Genomic DNA, 19985 nt, shown 5'->3' with positions numbered 1-19985 from the left:
TGCGGGTTTTCTATTGGAATACACAGGGTGTAAAGAAGGCTGTGGAAAAAGGGCCTTGAAGTTATTCTTGTGGGACCTCTTGCCAGATGTAGTTTGTTTGGCAAAGCCAATGATAGATGCTACTCATTTCCCAACTTTGTTCTTCAACAGAATGGGGTGTGCAACGGAGGTGATTCACAGTGTTCGCTCGGACAAACACCTAAATATCTGGGTGATATGGAAAGCTTATTTGCAGCACTCTGTAATTTTGCAAATGTCAAAGTAACATATAACTGTCTACGGTATGGGAAGGGAGGACAGTAATGTTGTCCATGATTTATGCAAGTTGTTTTAAAGTGCAGAGAAGGGAGCTTTGGGTGAACTTGGGAGTGCGGCCTCTCTGGATCTTCTATGGGTGGTGCTGGGGGATTTCAATGCTATGCTTGAGTCCCATGAGATGTGAGGTCTAGGTAGATTTAACTTGGGATCGGCGATGGTTGATGCTTGCAATTTGATAGCTACTCCTTAGGGGAAGAAATTCAGCTGGACCAATAATAGAAGTGGTAATGTTGCGGCTGTTTTTGATCGTAGTTTCTACAATAAAGAATGGTTGCATCACTTTTATTGTGCCCAGTCAAATCTGCAATGCTCTATGTCGGATCATGCCCCCTTGTTGATTCTCTTTGAGGCAGTCTCTAGGCCAACGAATGCTCCATTTCGTTTTTATAGATTTTGGATGGACTATGAAATTTCTCCAAGTTGTTCAAGGTGCGTGGGATAATGATAAGAGAGTTTTCCATATTCTTGATCTAATGGAGGGCTTGATGGAGAGCCAGTAGAGACAGGGAAGAAAATCATTAACCATAAGAGAACTCAGATTTGCAGGGGAGAAGAGAAGATATCGCACAAGGGGGGGGGGAAGGAGGTCACATGACCTAGTCTTACACCATACCCAACACCAAAACATTCAATTCAATTCATTCTCAAAATCTGTCTAATAACTTGGGTTACATGCCTTTATATAATAAATTGAAATTAAAACTTTCGTAAAATCTAAAATTAAATTAGCAACTCCTAATTACTTCCTAAGTTTTAACTAATGAAATTAGAAACAAAATAAAACTTAAATTGGTAACTCCCTAATTGACTACCAACTACCCAAAATAAAAGATTACATTTCTTTTCAAATAAAATAACTTAATATTTCCTAAATAAAGTAAATACTAAAATATCGTACTGATCCCAATTATCTAATCGGACCTGGTATGTCTCGGTTGAGATTGCCTGAAGGGTCAACCCGTTTTAGCCTCGATTTTGCATTAACTCCCCTGATGTTGAGAAAAACTCGTCCATGTGTTTTAAAGAATGATAACAATAAAAACTCACGAGTGGGGGTGAATTGCTCATTGCCTACATCGTGAATAAAATCTAAGATGTGAAGATATGGAGGTGCGTTCAGGTACGAAAAATCATTGGGAGGAGCGAACTCATGATGGTGAACAACTGGCACTGCATTGATGTCCTTCATTACTGTATCCACGATTTTCTCACTTTTGTCATTACTTATTCCACAATAGGACGGTCTTCCACTTGTGTTGATGCATTTGTTCGTCTTGTGGTTGTACAGGGGGTATCACTTTCTTTGACTCAACCAATCCATGAAGATTAAATTTTTAACGCATGTGGTAAGCTTGGAGGGTGCACACATTGTTGTCACCATCAAGGATGCCGTCTCGTTGTTTCAACCATCACCGACCCAATTTAATGATGCATTGAGGAGAGTAAAAAACTTCACAAAAAATACCATCATAATAATGAGAAATAGAAAATTCAATGAATATATTATCCTCTGACTCAAAAATAATCTAATTGGTTTTTGACAACATATCCACCACAGATCTAGAGACGAAATTGTCGTGTTGTCTCTCATCAATTAACAAATAAGTAGGTTTCCCATTTGGCAGTCACACTTTGAATTTGAACACAAAAGATTCCATGGCAATAATAAAAGGTCCAAATAAAAGGAGGGGCAAAATGGTAAATAAATGGAAGTTGATAATGGGATGGAATTGTAATTTGATGAATTTCAATAAGAAACGTTATTGCTAGTATGAGTGAAGGGCACTTGGAAGCTAAAAGAATTTTAGGACCAAAAGGGAATAGGGGAGAATGGAAAGGGCAGTTTAGGAAGAAGGGAGGAATTCACTTAAAGAAGTACAAAAGAGAGGAAGCGGGGTTGTGGTTACCGTAGCCGAACAAGTATTTTTTTTTTTTCAAGTTGGAAATCCAGCACGGTGCTCTATTCTATCCACCTAGTGAACCAACGAGAGGGGCTTTCTGTGCAACAGTGGATGGATCGATGTGAGGAAGGGAATAGGAATTACAAGGAGCAGCTGTGGGTTTGCGACTTGAACAAAGGTTGTTGATTCCAGAAATAGACTTGCGGCTGGAGGGTGGAAGACCAGAAACCAGGTATATTCTGATCTCAATCTCGCACTCTATCTTCTCTTTGTCTTCTCCCTTCTGCTGCAAATTTTTTTACCCTCTTTTTCATTACTTGGCTGCAGTCGAAAACCTTAGGAGGGGTTAGTTGAGTTCACGGCTCGGAACTCCAATCTCTCTTTTTTTTTTTTACTATTGGATAGAAACCAAGGAGAGGTTATGTCAACAGAATAGGAGATGGGTGTAACAAAGAGAGGGGAGGGTCGCTCGAACGGGTCAAGGGTGGGGTTTCAATTGGGAACGATGGGTAGGAGAGGTTTTATTTTTATCTTTTTGTGGGAACTCAGTTCTTGGCAGAAGTTACAACAGAGGAATGGGAAAGAAAGGAGAGCGAAGGAAGGATCCTTCGGCTCTGATACCACTTAATGGAGGGCCAGTAGAGACAGGGAAGAAAACCATGAGAGAACTCCGAGTTGCAGAGGAGAAGAGAAAATATTGCAAAAAGGGGGGGGGGGAAGGAGGTCACACGACCTAGTCTTGCCCCATACCCGGAACCAAAACATTCAATTCAATTCATTCCCAAAATCTGTCTAATAACTTGGGTTTTATATGCCTTCATATAATAAATTGAAATTAAAACTTGCCTAATTAAAATCTAAAACTAAATTAGCAACTCCTAGTTACTTCCTAAGTTCTAACTAATGAAATTAGAAACAAAATAAAACTTAAATTAGTAACTCCCTAATTGATTGACAACTACCCAAAATAAAAGGTTACATATCTTTCCAAATAAAATAACTCAAAATTTCATAAATAAAATAAATCATAAAATATCCTATTGATCCCAAAAATCCAATCGGACCTAGTTAGTCTCAGTTGAGATTGCCCGAATGGTCAATCCATTTCAGCCTTGATTCTGCATCATGGTCTTTCTCAAATCTTAAGCAGCTAAAGCCTATTCTGAAGTTGTGGGCAAAGTCAGTGTTTCTTAATTTTAATGTTGAGTTAGATTTGGCCTAGGCTGAACTAGATTGTGCCCATGCAACTATTAGCAATAGGGTATGAATGATGAGCTCGTCTCTAAGGAGGCAGACGGCAAGACTAGAATGCTTAAGGCAATTGAGATCCATGAAAAGCTTGGGATGAGAAGCAAATATAAGGTGGATGAAAAGGTGCGGCGGGAAAAAAATTATGATTCGATTTTTGAGAAGGAAGACGGCTCAGTCATTTCAGATCGTTAACAATTATCTTCATTTGTAGTAGTGTTTTATGAAAATTTTCATAAATCTCCACGCTTATTTGATCATCTAGAGCTTCTAGACTGTGTCCAGAGGAAGTCACAAAGGTGGACTGTTCTATATTGGAATCTATCTTGACTATGAATGGGATCAAAAGTGCTGTTTGGGACCTTTATCAAGATATCTCTCCAGATCTTGATGGTTTCCCAGGTGCTTTCTTCAGGAAATGTTGGGATATAGTGGGTGTCAGCTTTTGCAATGCAGTCAATTATTTTTTCGTCTCTTGGAGAATGCCAAAAGGGGTGAACAACACTTTCTTAACTCTGATCCCTAAGGTTGAGGGGGCCCTATCATTAGATAAGTCCCGCCCTATTTGTAGGGTGAGCTTATTTTGCAAAGCTCCATCCAAGGTCACGGCTACCAGAGTGTTAGACATTCTTCCTAGGTTGGTGTCAGAGGAACAAGGAGCATTTCAGAGAGGGAAGATCATATTTGTAAATATTGGTCTAGCCTCGGAATTGGAGAATCTCATGCACTCTGATGTGTGTGGTGGGGGAATGGGTATCAAGCTAGATGTCCAGTAGGCATTTGATACTCTGTCCTGGAATTTTCTATTTTCTATCCTAAAGAAATTCGGTTTCTCTGAAAAATGGATTGAGTGGCTTCACTAAATTTTGGCTTCCACAAGAATATCGGTCTTGCTCAATGCAGGTCGAGTCGGCTTCTTTGGAGTAAAGAGAGGGCTTCGTCAAGATGATCCAATACCCCCTATCTTATTTATTCTGACAGAAGAGGTCCTGTGTGGGGTTCTAAAGAGAATGGTGGAGGATGAGAATGGAATCCCTTCCAGGTCTTTTTTTTGGGGGGGGGGGAGTTGCAGGTTTCAGGTCATTTGTTATTTGCAGATGTCATTTTTATCTTCATGAATGATTCAGCCAGGTAGGTCAGGAATCTAAAGTCCTTTTTTCTTATCTACCAAGATTTCTCAGGACAAAAAATAAATTTGGAGAAGTGTAAACTTTTTTTTGGTAGGGTTGCCCCTCACCGTAAGAGGTTTATTTATGAGGAGTTAGGCATTCCGGTCTGTTACTTGCCAACGAGATACCTTAGTGTGGAAATTTTCAAAGGCCGAGTATATAAGGAAAGACTATTGCCTCTAATGGATAAGGTCAAATCACGTTTACAGGGGTGGCGTGGCAAGCTCCTTTCAATGGCGGGTAGAGTGGAGCTAGTTCGATCAGTTATTGCTAGTATGCCCATCCATAACTTCGTTGTTTATTGGAGGCCGGATTTGGTCATTAAAATGATGGAGTGTTGGATGTGCAATTTTATATGGATTGGGGATATTGACACTGAAAAAATAACAGTCAAGTTGCAGGATGTGTGTAAGACTAAGTCCGAAGGAGGGCTGAGAATTTGACGCCTGAGAGAGGTGAACAGTGCTTGTCTTAGTAAGCTGGTTTGGCAAGTGAAGCATGAAGATTCACTGATGAGTAACTTCTTTTGAGCAAGATACCTCAACCCAGATGGTTCTCCAAACGGGGGTATAAATCATCTTTTGTATGGTCAGGTATCAAGAAAATGTGGGACAATGTTTCCTCACATGAGCAGGGGTCGGTGGGTGATGGAAGAAATATTCTGTTTTGGCATGACAGGTGGTTGGGTCCTTCATCGGCGGTAAACTTGTCCCCTCTTCACTCCTTTTTCTAGGGACAAATGATGAAGGTGGCTGACTTTATTATGATGGTCAATAGGTCTTTCCTTAGGTGGCTTCTTTTTTTTTTTATGAATAATATTCTGGACAGGGTGAAGACTTTGCCTACACTGTCGGACAATGTGAAGGATGCAGCTGGGATTTGTTTACTTTGTGAAATTTCTCTACTAAATCTGCATGGGAAGGGCTGCGAAGACCTAAACCTAAGGTAGGATGGGCCAAGCTGATTTGGGGTTACACCTTCAGCCTCGGCAGTTGGTGTTCGGTTGGAAACTCCTCTATGGAAAAATAGCAAGTGATGAAAAGGTGAGAGTGAAAAGGGTGTGTTCCTTCAAGGTGTGACTTATGTTTGCATGCTGAAGAGTCACTGCTTCACCTCTTTCTTGAGTGTGACTACGCCGGGTATCTCTGGTCCTCCTCTGATTGCTTTGGGATAGCGTGGAATGGGAATTTCGGGGATATGGTGTTGTATGGTAAGTGATGGTCTAAAAAGTCTCGATTGCTTGGTCTCAAGGGGGCGTGTACTTTGGGTTTTGTTTTGATCTCATACTTTATTTGTCTAGAAAGTAATTCCAGCAGATTTAATGCAGTGGCAAGAAGTCCCAAGCATGTCTTTTCATTCTTGCTGAACAATCTTAGAATGTTGTCTCATGGTTTTAAAGGGAGAATTAACTCGGTGGCTGATTTGGTATGCTCTAAGAAGCTGGCTATCACCGGGCAGAGATGCTGCTGGAAGTTTATTGGTGTCCTTCTCAAGAGGCTTGTGTAAAACTAAATATTGACGGTTGCTCATTAGGTAATCCAGGAAACAGGAGGTGTTTTCAGAGATAGCAATCCAAGGATGTTTTCCTCATATGGGATCTTCCTAGGGGTAACCACAAATTTTGAAGGGGAGTTCCAGGTGCTGATGTTTGGTTTGGAGAAAGCTAAGGACTTTCAGTTCTCAAAATTAGGGGTCGAGTGCGACTTAGTGGCGGTGGTGATAATGGTGGTGAAGGGTATAGTTCCTTGGTTCGTTCAGCAACAATGGACTTCACTTCAACTTTTTCTAAGAAACATAGTGGAAGATTGATTACCCACTGCTTCCAATAATCAAACCCTATTGCAGATTTCCTTGCCAAATCTGCTGCAAGATCTGAATCCTCCGTGGTTCCTTCTTTGTGGCAGGCTGGGTCCAAGAGGAGTCAAGTGCAGATGCACAGAGAAGGCCAAGATTCCGTATCTTTTAACTCTTTGTTATTCAAGTGTATTTCTAGTTTGTTCTGGTCGAGTCCCCTGCTGATGGCCATGCCGAAGGTGGGGGATCCATTTGGATGATCTGTTTTTGGTTTTCTGAGATGTTCCCAGTTTCTTTTGTATATTCTTTCTATCCTTAATATAATCGATCTTTTAGTGAAAAAAAGGGAAAAATGGGGTGCACAGAAAATAAATTGAATATGTCTAGGGTTATGATAGAGTTGAGGTGGGTACTTAAGAGCTATTTTTGAGTTCCTAGGATTTATTCAAAAATGCTGTAATATGATTAGTTGCCTTCTATCCTCTCTTTTTCAATTAAGCTTTAAGGGAGTATCTTTGGGTTCTTTGAACCTTCATGTGGTATTCGTCAAGGATGCCTTCTTAGCCCATAATTATTTATTATAGCAATGGAAGAGTTATCCAGAATCTTAAATACATATATAGAGGATTGAATCTGTTTAAGAGGATCAAAATTGGAAGGAATTGTCCAGAAGTTTCCCATTCTCTTTGTACATGGTACTTTTATCTTTTTGTAGAGCATATCAAAATGATATTTCTATTTTGCATGCAATTTTGAATTTATTTCAGTACCTTTCTGGACAGAAGATCAATTTCAAGAAGAGGAGTTATTTATAGTAAGCATGTGGGTAATAGGATTAAAGAAATAGTGAAGAATAGTTTAGGAATTAATCCTATTGATGAAAAGGCTATTTATCTTAGAACTCCAATTACAGTAAATAGGAATAAAACTTTGATGTGGTAGAGCCTTGTTCAAAGGGTAGAAAAGAAATTGAGCCATTGGAAGATTCCATTGTTGTCTTAAGCAAGGTAGGTCGCTGCTCATTCAATTAGTGTTGGCTTCTATATTTACCTATTGGATGTCATGTTTTGACATTCCAAAGAATGTGTATGGGAAGTTGGATTCAATTTAGCTCAAACTTTTGGAAGGGAAACCTGGTACAGATCAAAAGTGGAGTCCTGTAAGCTAGAAAGTATTGTGTAAACCTAAGTCCTTAGGAAGGTAAGGATTTCGATTATTTGAGTTTCATTAGAAGGCTTTATTGCTAAAACTTGCTTGGAAATTTTTGACAGACCTTGATAGTCTTTGGGTAAAGATTTTGAAAGTAAGTATTTTCCTCATGGAGATTGCTTGCATCAATCTATGTTACGCAAGAAGGGGTTTGTAATATGGAATAGTTTGGTTAAGATTCTTCCCCTTTTTAAGATATTAGTTTGTTATAAGGTTAGTATAGGGTCTAGGATCTCCATATGGAAGGACCCCTGGATTCCATTGGTTGATAAAGTTAGGGGGGTCCCCTGCCTCTCCATGCTGAACCTTTATTTTACTCCTGTGGATGAACTAACTCATAATAGGCAATGGAATAATACGAACATAATTTTCTCTCTATTTTCTGTTGAAGTAGCCGTGGCTATTGTCCAAATTCCCTCAAGCGGTATGCCATTTGAGGACTTTTGGGTTTGTCCCTTTAGTAAAACAGGTACTTTTAGTACTAAGATTGTTGTTTGATGGTTGATATAAAACTACACTTATCAAGTAATTGGTAACCTCAGTAGCAAACTTTGGGGGCGTTTGAAAATCTTGCCAGAGGTTAGAGTGTTTTCATGGAAAGTATTGTTGGTGCTTTAGCTGTGAAATCTAAGATCTCTACTTTCTCAAATGTGGACTCTTTGTTGCTTTTGTCAAAAGGAATTAGAAACGGAGTGGCATATTTTCTTGTCTTGTGATTTCTCTAAAGGAGTTTTGGTTGTTGGACCTATGGTTATATCATCTGAATATCTCCTTGCTTCAAAAATTTTCATGTTGTTCGAGTCTATTCTCATGGATCCTGCTTTACCTAAAGCTGAGAAGCATCGTCTCATCACCAAAAAAAAAAAAAGAGAAGCATTTGTCTCTTTTCTGTCCTACCGGTAACTTATATTTCTTGTGGAGTTGCCGTAATAATGTAATCTTTAACCACCAGAAACCTAATCCTTTTATGATAGTCTAATCTATATCATGATGGATTAGTACCTTGCATCTCCTTCCCTCTGCTCTGAATAATTTAATTGCTTCTCCTCATAATGCTAATGATGTATGGGACATGAGTGCTTACTATAGGATTTCAGGAGGGCTGCCTTTTCTTATCATTTGTGATGGCAGCTATGATACATCCGAAGTATCAGCTGGCCCACCTTCTGTGTTACTATGACACTTTTATTTTATTGCAACATATATTAATCATGGTTTTGTAGGGAGTATGCAGGAATCAGAACCTCGAGCAATGTATCAAGGATTACAAGGAGCAAAAGAGCAGGGGTGGTCGTATGTAGTAGTTTGGACGGATTGTCAAGAGGTTGTAGAATGGCTCAAGCAAGCAATTATGAAATAAGGTTGACCTTGGGAGATGTTGAACTTATTGTATGATGTTTCTAAGCTTATGGAATGTTTTGAAGTTGTACATTTTGAAAAGTAAAGGGATGAGGTATCTGTTGCCCATAAGTGGGCAGTGAAGTCAAGGTTGTGTAAGCTCTCGACGTCACATTTTATGAATGTAGAAACTGCTTTATTTACGTAATGAAGTTTTTTCTTTTATCATTGAAAATTTTGAAAAAGGACGGGGCTAAGAGAGTGGTTAAGAAAAAGATGTTCTTGAGGGCTAGAGTTTTGCGATGTTTCTTGCTTTTCTTTTCTCTCATTCCACTTTGGAATTCCATTTCCGCGTCTTCTCAGCTCCCTCATTGTTGTTAACTCCAGCGTTCTGTCTCTGTTTTTGGGGTTTTAGCATTCATTCCTCCCCTCCTTTACCTCTCTTTTAGGGGTTCTCTATGGTTCGTGCGGTAGTAGCTTGACTTGTCATCGTTTTTCCTTCGGATGCGGATTCAGGATGATCGGTTCTATATTTTATTTTATTTATTGATTCTTTTTTTTTTGCTCTTTTTTGTTCTCATCTATTGTTACTCATTGTATGTGTGTGGTTGTGGCTTTTGTTGGGGGTATGTGATGATTGCCTCGGTTCCTAGGGCTTTCTGCCTTGTTTCTCCCTAATCTCTACCTGATCCTCCTGGCTACTGCCATCTCATTATGTTTCTTGTTTCATGTTTGAGGGCTTTGTGGTCTTGTTTTCTGGTTTCAGCTGCTTTTTGTGGCGTTTCCCTTTTGACTTTTGTACAGGTGCATCTCCTCACTTTTTTTTCTGATGTTGGGCAACCTATATGGAATGGTTTGGTATAGCTATGTTGCTATCCTGTCTTTTTCCTGCTATTATTTCTCCCTGGTGAGGCTGGAGCATGTACCAAAATCAAAATCAGTGTCTGAATTGCCCGATTCCAACCGGATTTTTGAAGTAATTGTGAAAGTTGTTCAATAAGTTCAGCCGGTTCTTGCGCTGCGCCTACTCGAAATTTAACTGATGCGAGTACCAGAACTAAACAATCACCATGCCATGATCCCAGCAAGTCGAGTCTCAACAGAATTAATCAAGCTTGCTTTGGTTCTCCCCCCTCTTCCTCGAGGCTCCCTTCCTCGGTAGGAATTCAAGCTTGGGTTTCGGTACGTTGAAAGCTTGATTTCCTCTCTTCCGCTCTTCCCCTCTCCCCCCAGGCCCCCCTTCCCAGTAGGAATTAATGCTTGGGTTTGGGTACGATGACAGTCATACCAGCATGAGCTATTTATTAGGTTAGATATTAGTCCAGCGTATATTGAACATTTAGTATCATTACAGTCTATTTTATATATGGATACGGGACAGCCTTCTGTCTAGTCTACCTTGTGAGTCCCGTAGTTTGTAGGAGCTAGATTCTCAAACCGTGACTTCCCATCTGTAAACTAGTACGACGAACTGATTTTGAAATAGTTTTGATAAGTTATTCCTGAGTTTTACAAAGGTAGTAGGCTAGTTGGTTGATGACCACTTCTTTGATCCTGGGATAGAGGAAAGTAGTTTCATACTCTGTGATGTTTTAGAAGAACTTGGTGTAATCAGCATTGTTCTTAGTAGGCCGAACTAACTGGCATAGAAAACTAGAGGAACAAAAAATAATAGTAAAAAGCATACTTTCATATTAGATCATCATATAGAAATAAATCTAGAATAAGTTGGTCAATAATAAGATAGATTTTTCTGCAGAAGATGTGGAATGGATGTAGTCCAATTAATTTTGCTCAAAAAATTTGTTCTTTTAGAATCTTCTCTTAGCATTGCACACCTTGCATCTCAACTCCTGTTACCTGGGTGTGTGATTTTGTATTTAGTGTGTTTCCCCTCTCCTCCTCCCCTCTTTCCCTATCATTCCTTCTTGCCCTCTAGTATACGTGAGTAAAGTCCCATTGGACAGTTCATTAGGAGTAAGCCAAAAATAAAAAATAAAAAAGGAGAGGATGCCCAAGTACCTATAAGCATGGTTTTCAGTTGTTCCATTTTAGCTGATACCAACAGATATGCATCGTATCTTTAAGGTATTAAGGCTATACATAAAATAATTTGGTATTAGTTCATGTAAAAAACCTCATCCTTTATATATAATTAATTGAATGCACTTGTCTTGTCATACTTCGTTCTCCTTTTTATATTATATATTTTACATATTACATGTTTATAGTGTTTTATGCTTCAAAACTATATTTTAAATTGTATTTTGCATATATCATAAGCATTTTCCACATGATTCTTGACTATTTCCATACGTACCTAACCTATCTTGTGTCTCTTCAATACAATATGTTTCTTAAATTCACCTTTCTAATATGATACTTGATACCAATATTTTAAATATGCCTATAAAGCTCTACATTGGGCTACTCACATCTAATGTGTGATTATTAATTCCGCCTTCCATTGGGAACCCAACAATATTCCCCTCTATGAGGGAGGAACCGAAATCTTTCTCATTTCCATCTCCACGTGGGAGCAATCAGAGATCCTCTCTGACTTTATCCTCGGAGGCACATCAGATTCTCACATCCTGGTTCTACCAGAGTCTTGGCCCTGCCACAACCTTGGCTCTAATCCACATGTTAAGAAAAACAATCCTTTTCCAAATGAGGAAGATTAAGCCAGTTCAGTACAATTAGTATTTGTGGGCTAAGTGTTCGATCAAACTCCCAAGAGAAGTGTTGTTGTGTTGCATACATGTAGCATGGTGGGTGGGACCCATATGCTGAGATGGATGCATCTTATAAGGTGGCATCAATCTTTGACATGTGGCAATGTGTCTAGGTGGTAGTTTGAGGTAGAATATGACAAGTGAGAGGTTGCAGCGTAATTGGGCTTGGTGGCTGCCAGGCTGGCCAGCCATATTTAGCACGCCTGCAAGTAGCAGGGGCGACATGCACGCTTGAAGTAGGCACCCAAACTGTACAGCCATAAATCAAATTTTGAAATTCGAACGAGACTAGTAATTAATCGCTTAAACAATACATTATAAGATCTCTTTAGTAATTCCGTCTTCTTTTTTTGGTAGAAGTAATTTCATCTTCTAGCTCTACGTGAAGTGATGTGGCAAATATCATAGAATTTCCTATAAGCATAGTTTGTTTTATTGATCAAGCTTTTTGTGTTCTATAATCATATCCAAATCAATTACTATTTTTTATTGACTTCTTTACTTGCTCTATGGGTAGAAATTCTAAATTTTCATAATCGTAAATATACGTACCAATAAACAATTAATTATTGTACAATTAGTTATCACACTGAAATTCATGCCTGCAACAAGGTCCAAGGCCTTCTAGCTATGCTCACATGTGGTGTGTGGTAATGGCATCAACATCAACAAGCCTCGGCTAGCTTGCCTTTCCGCTCACACGCATGGAGGGACTATGGTCAAGGCATCCATGGGTCTATGGTGTCAAAAATTAGCTAAGGCAAAGTGCATGTGAGGTATTCACTGAAATGCTGATGACAAGATAAAAATTACACCACTCTCCACTCTCGACTCTCGAGAAGCAAGGAGTCTGAGATGTGTTTTGGTGCTTCATTTTGTCATTTCAAGATTCGTTTGAGCCCTTGGATGGCCATCGAGAGCTGAAGATTCTCATCTAACGGCCATAAAATAGATGTTGTCTCCTTTATGCGAAATAGTCCCGCATATAAACACGTAGTGGGAGAAAGTACAGATTCTTTTTTTCATAGTGCTACACTAGAGAGGTCCCTAGATTGCATGTTATGCTGTCGCATATAACATCTTTGCAAGATTACATTTCATCATCCCTCAATGGATGCACAGTGAGGGGAGAAGGGAGAAATACTGACTGTTGTAGGGTACGCACAAAGATCTTAAAGAAAGTGGTGTGCAACGAGAGTGGAAGAAGGAAGAAATACTGATGTAGGGGAGATTTTGGAGAGTTAGCGTTTGGACCAGCAAAAGACCACATGTCTTGCTGAAGATACTGACTGATTTTCCCAAATTTTCAACATTTTCAGTAATACTGCTGAAACCCTATCTTTTGACATGGCTAGCATCACAAGAGTTGTAACTTCAATTGAAAAAAGGCAGCCAGTGCTCGAGAGGATAGAATGGCCTAGTACTGATACAACATTGGGCCCAACACAACCCGCGAAGTTTGGTTGCACAAATTAGGGTTTAGTTTCCAGTTGTGTTTATGATTTTACCATAGTTACTTGTTTTTACATTTTTACCCCTTCCTTACTAGTGACTTAACTATATAAGGTCTCCATGGGGCTTCTGTAAGGTAACTTCCATTTTGAATCAAAGTAGACGTTTTTCTCTTTTCTTCCTCTCTAGAATTAGGGTTCCATTTACCTTATGGATTCGAGGGTTCGTCCATGTTAGAACGATATTTAACCCATCATACTTCACCTGCATCAAATACTATATAATTTTGAAATACAATTCCCATGTATGATTTTGGATACAAGAACTTGAATGAGAAAAAAAGAGATTGTAAAAGCAAAAAGAGAGAAAAGGTTTGAAAGTGGAAAAGATAAAACATTTTTTCTCGGAAAAAATAGTACGGAGGAAGAGAAAATACTTACGAAGAAGGGATTTGAATTAAAAACATAAAAGGGAACATTGTGCGCACTAGGATGAAGGAAAAATAATTTCCAAGCTAGTTCTATACAATTTGGGTTCTGTACGAAAATCTAATTTCGTATAAAGGTATGATATAGAGTTTATGTGTACCCAATGTTTTCTGGCACCACGGACTTATTAGATAGTATATATCAGATAGATTCCCACTCCATTGGTATAGATATGTGAAATGTTAAGGGTAATTTTGATGGTAGGCACTGAGGGCATAGATCCTGCAAATTGAATGGGGTGATAATCAAGGCTTTCAGGAAAATGTTAGAAAGATCGAAAAAGATGAAGGAAAATAAGTGGTAAGAGTTTAGGGATCTAACAAACAATATGATCGAGTTGTGTCATGTAAATAGCATTCTTTGTAAGTTCATCAGATTGGCAGATCTAGAGGAAGTCTAGAAAAATCTAGAGAGCAAGTGCAAGTCTAAGTTATTAAAAAAAAAAAAATGACTATTTTTAAAGAAACATTTATATAGCATTCGGTTGTTAGAGTGAGTGAAATTTGAGGTACAATTGCATGAGTACAATAGATATTGATGGAATTATTTCTTCTAGATGTGAAGATCAAAGAAAAGGAAAAGACACTCTCCTGTTAGCTTCACTACCTCCTTCATTTGATCACATTATGACTATGCTATTGTTTGGTAAGGATGCTATTATAAGTAACAAATTTTATTGCTACTTTGTTGATGAATGAGACAAAATGGAAATATAGTAGTGAAGGGGTGTCAAATGAGGGTAGTGCCATGGTTACAAGAGATGGTTAGGGAAGAAGTAGATCAAATGATAGGCTGGAGGAATTAGGCAAGTACAAGGTTCACTTCATGTCAAAAGGTCGCAACATTACTTACTATTTTTGAGAGAAAGAAGGTCATATAAAGAGGAATTGTCTAAGGCATGAGGAGGATAAAAAAAAAGAAGAAGAAGAAGAGAAGGAGGATGGGATAAATCATCAAATGTTCCTATTGTGGAAGGGTCTTGGAGTGATAGAGATATCTTTTTCACTACTTCATCAAGTACCAAAACTTTAGATTGAATTTTAGATTTTGTTTACTAATATAATTTGTTCCATCAAGGATCAGTATGCTAAATATTAGGCATATGATAGTGGTACTATCAAAATAAAAAATAATATTGAAAGTAAGGTTTCTTGGATTGGAACATATAGATTCACATGTTTGATAGGATTGTGCGACTTTGATTGGGATGAGGCATGTGTCGGATCTAAGAAGAATCTGTTTTCACTATAGACACTGCATTTTAGAGATTTTAGATGTTCATCTCTCTAGTGGAGTTCTCGGGGTTTCAAAAGGAGCCACGTTGTGATACATGAACGTATGATTGAAAATCTACACAAACTTGCATGGAGTGTTGAAACATGTGGAGCTACTATTGAAACTCAGGTAAGAGGTACAAGTAGATGAATGAAACTAGGATAGCTCAAGTGATGAATAAGTATAAGTCTAGAAAGAAGTGGATGATTTTCACTTCTAACAGAAAGTGGTCTGTCTAGTTGGGCGTAGCCATAGGAGAGGTGGAGTTGCGTCATATCATGCGGTGGTGAGTTGTACGAAACACCCCAAGTGGGAAATTTTGGCATGGGATACAAGCAAGGACACCCCAGTGAGGGTGTAGGCTTTACTGGATGGGCATGACAGATAAGGAGAGACAATGTTGGACTTTGTAAAATCAACAGCAACACTGGTCTTCTTCAAGGTGGTTTGCAAAATTATTATTGGGTTTGTATTTTTAATTGGATCAGGTTTTCGGTCCATTACTTTTACGGGATAAAATTGCAACTGTGTGGGGATTAGGGTTTTTAGGGTTCATATATGTTGTATGTCGGAGGAAAATCATGGATACAAGAAAGGAGATATAACATTGTGAGGTGGAGAGGGGTGTAAAAAGTTTTTCCGGCTTACTAAAATATCTCAGGTTCTCTCAGGTGTCTGTAGGCATTCACGTAGAACAACATCAAATTCCTCGTGTTGTATGTGATTATTTGTTCGATTTCTTTCTCATGGTTGTACATTTGTCCAAACAATTGAGAACATCCTTTGAAAAAAAAAATTACAACAAAGTATTGATGACGATAGGTTCTTTGCATTGAAGAATTTTTTTTTTTTTTTTTTTTTGCTAGAATGATTAATTAGAAGGAATATATTAGAGAGTGAAAAAAGAATTACAACAAAGTATTGATGACGCTAGGTTCTTTGCATAGAAGATTTTTTTTTTTTTTTTTTTTGCTAGAACGATAGAAGGAATATATTAAAGAATAAAAATAGATAAATACACGATTAGCGTTTGGGGATAATACAGAGAGACATTGAAACCTGATCAGATATGGTTGCAATTCTAAAGGCAGGTAAAGCCTAAGGTGAACATTCATAAGTCAATCTCGAGCTGACAATGGTGACCAAGAAGTAGAAGCTGAGCTTATAAAAATCCAAAACCCATGGGACGACACACATGCTAATAGAACATGGATAGTAAAAAAAAAATGTACATGATAAGGATACAACAATAATAATATTCAAAATCTTATCCTCACTTAATGAAGTTTACTGCATAGAGATTCTAAGCATCGACAAGTGCAAAGGTTCATGTTGAATGATTGACGGGTTATGAACATGATAAAGATATTTGACTGAATTGGTTCTAAAATCCAGATTATATTCTATGTCCAAACTGATTAGATATCCAGAGTTTAGAAAAATAATAAAAATAATAACTTTTTTATTTGGTAACAATAATAATAATAATAACAGGTGTCGAGACTCTGAAGAACAAAAGATTTTCCATTTTGTTTTGCCTATAAGCGGAGACAAGTGTTAAATAGGAATGAAAGCAAGGCGTCCGCGTTGCTTGATTTTCCAGTTGGACACCTAAGAGTCACCAAATGCCATATTCCCAAGCCCCAAGGATGGTATGACATATTATCCTCTTCTGCTTAAGCTGTACCTGTCTTCCTGATCACTTCTGGTCTTCGTAACCTGGAGATATTTTATGATGATGACGGCACGAATGCCCATTACCTGGGCCATGATTGGTGGTGTGCTTTGATCCCAAATCTTTTAACAAATTCCGGTTGCTTTCAGTCTAACTCTGTATTTGTCTATGACTCCTTCTCTTGCCCCTCGTGATTAATTGCTTGGTGGATAAAGGATATCCCGGATCGTTAAAGGATTTGTTCTCTGCAAATACCTACTTTCTTTCTTTTTCTTTATTAACCATTCTCTGCGGATACAGTACCGGAAATAACATAAACCCCAATCATGTAGAGAGAGAGAGAGAGAGAGAGCACCATTTGACGCTTTTTCCTTTTCACGTGGGTTGGGTGGGTTGGAGGCCTGCAGTGAGAATCACTGGATATTGCTCCACAGGGGATGCTTTCTTTCTGTCTCTCTCTCTTTTATGTATATAAATAGATTAGACCAATTGATGTTCCATTCGAAAAGTGTCCTTCCCACATTAGATTCCACCATTTAAAAAAGGACAAAGGAAAACAGGGTTAAGATGTTCCTTTGGCTCCCCCCTTCTCGCCCCTATGCTTCAGATGTATCACAGTAAACTGATGTCTGTTCGCCCGTTGAAAAAGATCATCTCCAACACCAACGAACGTTCAACGATTCATCCAAAGGCTTGGATTGTTTGAGTGTACATTTCCAAGTGTTGGGATGCGTGACCAAGCCATCCCAACCCTTGCATCCGAATCGTTGGACACTCGTAGGAGCATCAGTCGTTGAAGAAGATCCAGGTCCGTTCACCGTGGCATCAAGAAAACTCGGTCCTCTGAAAAACTATTTAAATCACGAGTCTGAGCAATTAATGCATTATTGACTTACAGTCTGATGAATCTAGATTCTTTTCTCACTTCGAGACCATCCCCACATGAAGATCCAACATTCCTAGAGTGTGAGACTCACCTCTGATCCATGGAACCCACACTTCATGAACTATGGATCATTGGATCCCATGTGAGGAGATAATCAGGAGTCTAGTCTTATACCCCATAGATGTAGGATTTCATACAGAGAGGTTGACATATGGGGACAAGATTTAGAATCATGGATGCATGTGTGTAGGTCTCAAAACTCAACCACGAGAGCCCCCACCCCCACCCCCACCCCCACATTCCAAAGGAAGATGCAATATTTCAACCATGCTTGTGTAGCTACTACTCTTATATTCACTAGATAATGGAACTTCTTACAAAGCCTAAAACCCTTACTCTGACGACCATACAGCTTTTTAATTTGAAGATATGTAAAAAGGTGAAAGAGAGACAAACAAATGCCTCTTTTCTCTAGTGTACACTATAATTATTCTAAGCAATAAGTTTGAGCATTTCTTCGGGGCCTACACGCCCACAATCAGCTTATTTAGCAACAAATCTTATAATAATTTGGTACTTTAGATTTTGTTGCGGTAGTGGATGGTCTCTCTTGTGCTGTGGTGGGGACTTCTAACGTCTTCTTGCAGCTGTTTCCCTCTGCGCATTGAAGAAGACCGCAGCTACAGGAAGCCCAAGATCGTTCATAGCAGCAAAGCTTCGAGTGTTGAAGTGATCCCTTGATGTTGGTGGGCTCACTGTATTCCTCCTCTTCTGCTTGAACAGCACAAACACAAACCTGTGGATCCCTATATTAGGCCTTGGGATCTCATAACTCACCATCTCCCTTCCTGTTTCACAAACCCACATATCAGTTTTCTTCTCTCTCTCTCTCTCTCTCTCTCTCTCTCTAAAAAATGAATGAGGAATATGGAAAAATAACCTACCAAATGTAGCATCTGTGGTGCCGGGAATGTCTGTCACTATCCTGTAATATATAAAGATTGTCAATTCAAATTGCTTGGTAAGTTGCTTCTCTTTCCTCTTACAGTTTTGGTCCCTTCTCTGGCAATTCTGTTAGCTTTCTTTGTGTTTCTTTTGGTTTAGAACTGAAACAGTGAATCTTACCTATGTATGTATATTTATAGACTCCACTTGGGATGAGATAGGTGTACCTACACAGTACACCTTACCTTAGGTTCTCCACATTTGAATCTCCTTTTGGTAACAAGTTAACTACGGTCTTCGTTTATAGTTTAATTTGTAAAAGCTTTAAATAAGGGAGGAAAGGGGGAAGGGAGGGTTGTTTCTGTAGTGTATACCAGTGCAGGTGCTCCCTCAAATATGGATCACTAGGGCCAGGGACATCTGGGTCTGTCATCACCTGCCAAGGAGAGAAGGATGGATTCAATAAAAGAATAAAAAAACAAGAAAATAAAGGGGATTTGAGTGTTTTGAGTAGAGAACAATACCAGTGTGAAGAAGGATCTCATGTCTCCTCCATGAACCTCAACCCTCGGCCTACAGGTAACCGTGGAGGGGAAGAGCTCATGGCCGTTGCAGACTTGCTTGTTGTTGTAAGTCACTGTCATATTCCCTACTGGAGAGAAGGAGTCGAGGACATCTCCAATCACTCTTCCAACTATAAGAGGCTCTAATGTTCTTGCCATGAGAAGAAGGATAAAAAGGCAGGTGACTTTGGATGCCTCAGTGATTGTATAGGCCAATGTTTCTGTGGAGGTTATCTTATTGGGTTTGGAAGTAGAAGCATCCAATTTATAGTGTTAGAAGAAGATCTATGGAGGCTAGGTACAAGTGATAAAAAAAAAATTATAGATTCTATAACATCATGAAAAGTAAAGAATTTGAGTTTTCTGTTAATCTAGATTAGCAAGGTGACAGCACCTCAAGCTCAATGTCCTCCCTCTCCTCACTGTGCCATTTTGTTCATGGGGACAACAACTGTCAAATCATTTACATCTGATAATTTTGAAGGACAACTTATTGCAATCTACGTATCCTAATGAGGACCAATCTAGTTGGGCCCAACAAGGGTGGAACCTTGGATGAGAGAGAGAGAGAGAGATAGGTCATTATTAGCCAAATAAGAGCCAATCCTTTTGGACCCAACAAGGGTGGAACTGTTGGGGGTTATGTGCGACGTGGGTATGCTGGAGGTTAAACTTCTTGTACATTCATATTCTTTGATAATATACTCTTGCTAATATTTATCAAAAATGTTGGGGGTTATGTGGGGAGGAAGAGATAAGCAAACCCACTCCCAGGTTCACTTTTTGACAGGATATATAAATTATGTCTCAACTCCACTTAGTTGACAGATTTGGAAAAGCTTGAATTTTTTTTGGAAGATCCTGACCTGACCTAAGTAACCTGCCTAGAACATTCTCAACCTACAGATTACATTGTGCTCAACACCCCCACACCCTCCCAAAAAAAAGAAAAGAAAGGTTACAGATGTTTTTTTCTTCTTTTTTTTTTT

At 38.9% G+C, this 19985-nt stretch overlaps 2 protein-coding genes across 4 annotated transcripts in view; one reads left to right on the top strand and one right to left on the bottom strand.

The window, feature by feature from the left end:
- The window catches only part of LOC122069551 (probable sodium/metabolite cotransporter BASS4, chloroplastic), a 57935-nt gene extending 48730 nt beyond the window's left edge, over window positions 1-9205 (top strand). For 2 of the 3 annotated variants that reach the window (XM_042633603.1, XM_042633605.1), the window contains exon 15: window positions 8863-9205. The gene's annotated coding sequence lies outside the window, so the exon portion shown is untranslated. The remainder of the gene's footprint in view (window positions 1-8862) is intronic. The other variant, XM_042633604.1, reaches the window with a different exon arrangement.
- Window positions 9206-17807: 8602 nt separating this feature from the next.
- Window positions 17808-19394, bottom strand: LOC122069554 (protein TERMINAL FLOWER 1-like). The gene is made up of 4 exons (XM_042633609.1): window positions 18958-19394; window positions 18808-18869; window positions 18433-18473; window positions 17808-18336 (listed from the first exon to the last, which is right to left on the bottom strand). The coding sequence occupies exons 1-4, from the start codon at window positions 19153-19155 to the stop codon at window positions 18119-18121; spliced, it is 519 nt and encodes a 172-aa protein (XP_042489543.1). The 5' UTR covers window positions 19156-19394; the 3' UTR covers window positions 17808-18118.
- Between the last annotated feature and the right edge of the window lie 591 nt (window positions 19395-19985).

This window comes from Macadamia integrifolia, unplaced genomic scaffold, assembly GCF_013358625.1.
Source record: "Macadamia integrifolia cultivar HAES 741 unplaced genomic scaffold, SCU_Mint_v3 scaffold641, whole genome shotgun sequence".
NCBI lineage: Eukaryota > Viridiplantae > Streptophyta > Magnoliopsida > Proteales > Proteaceae > Macadamia > Macadamia integrifolia.
The sequence above is the reverse complement of the archived record's forward strand: the minus strand, read 5'-3'. Positions and strand labels throughout refer to the sequence as shown.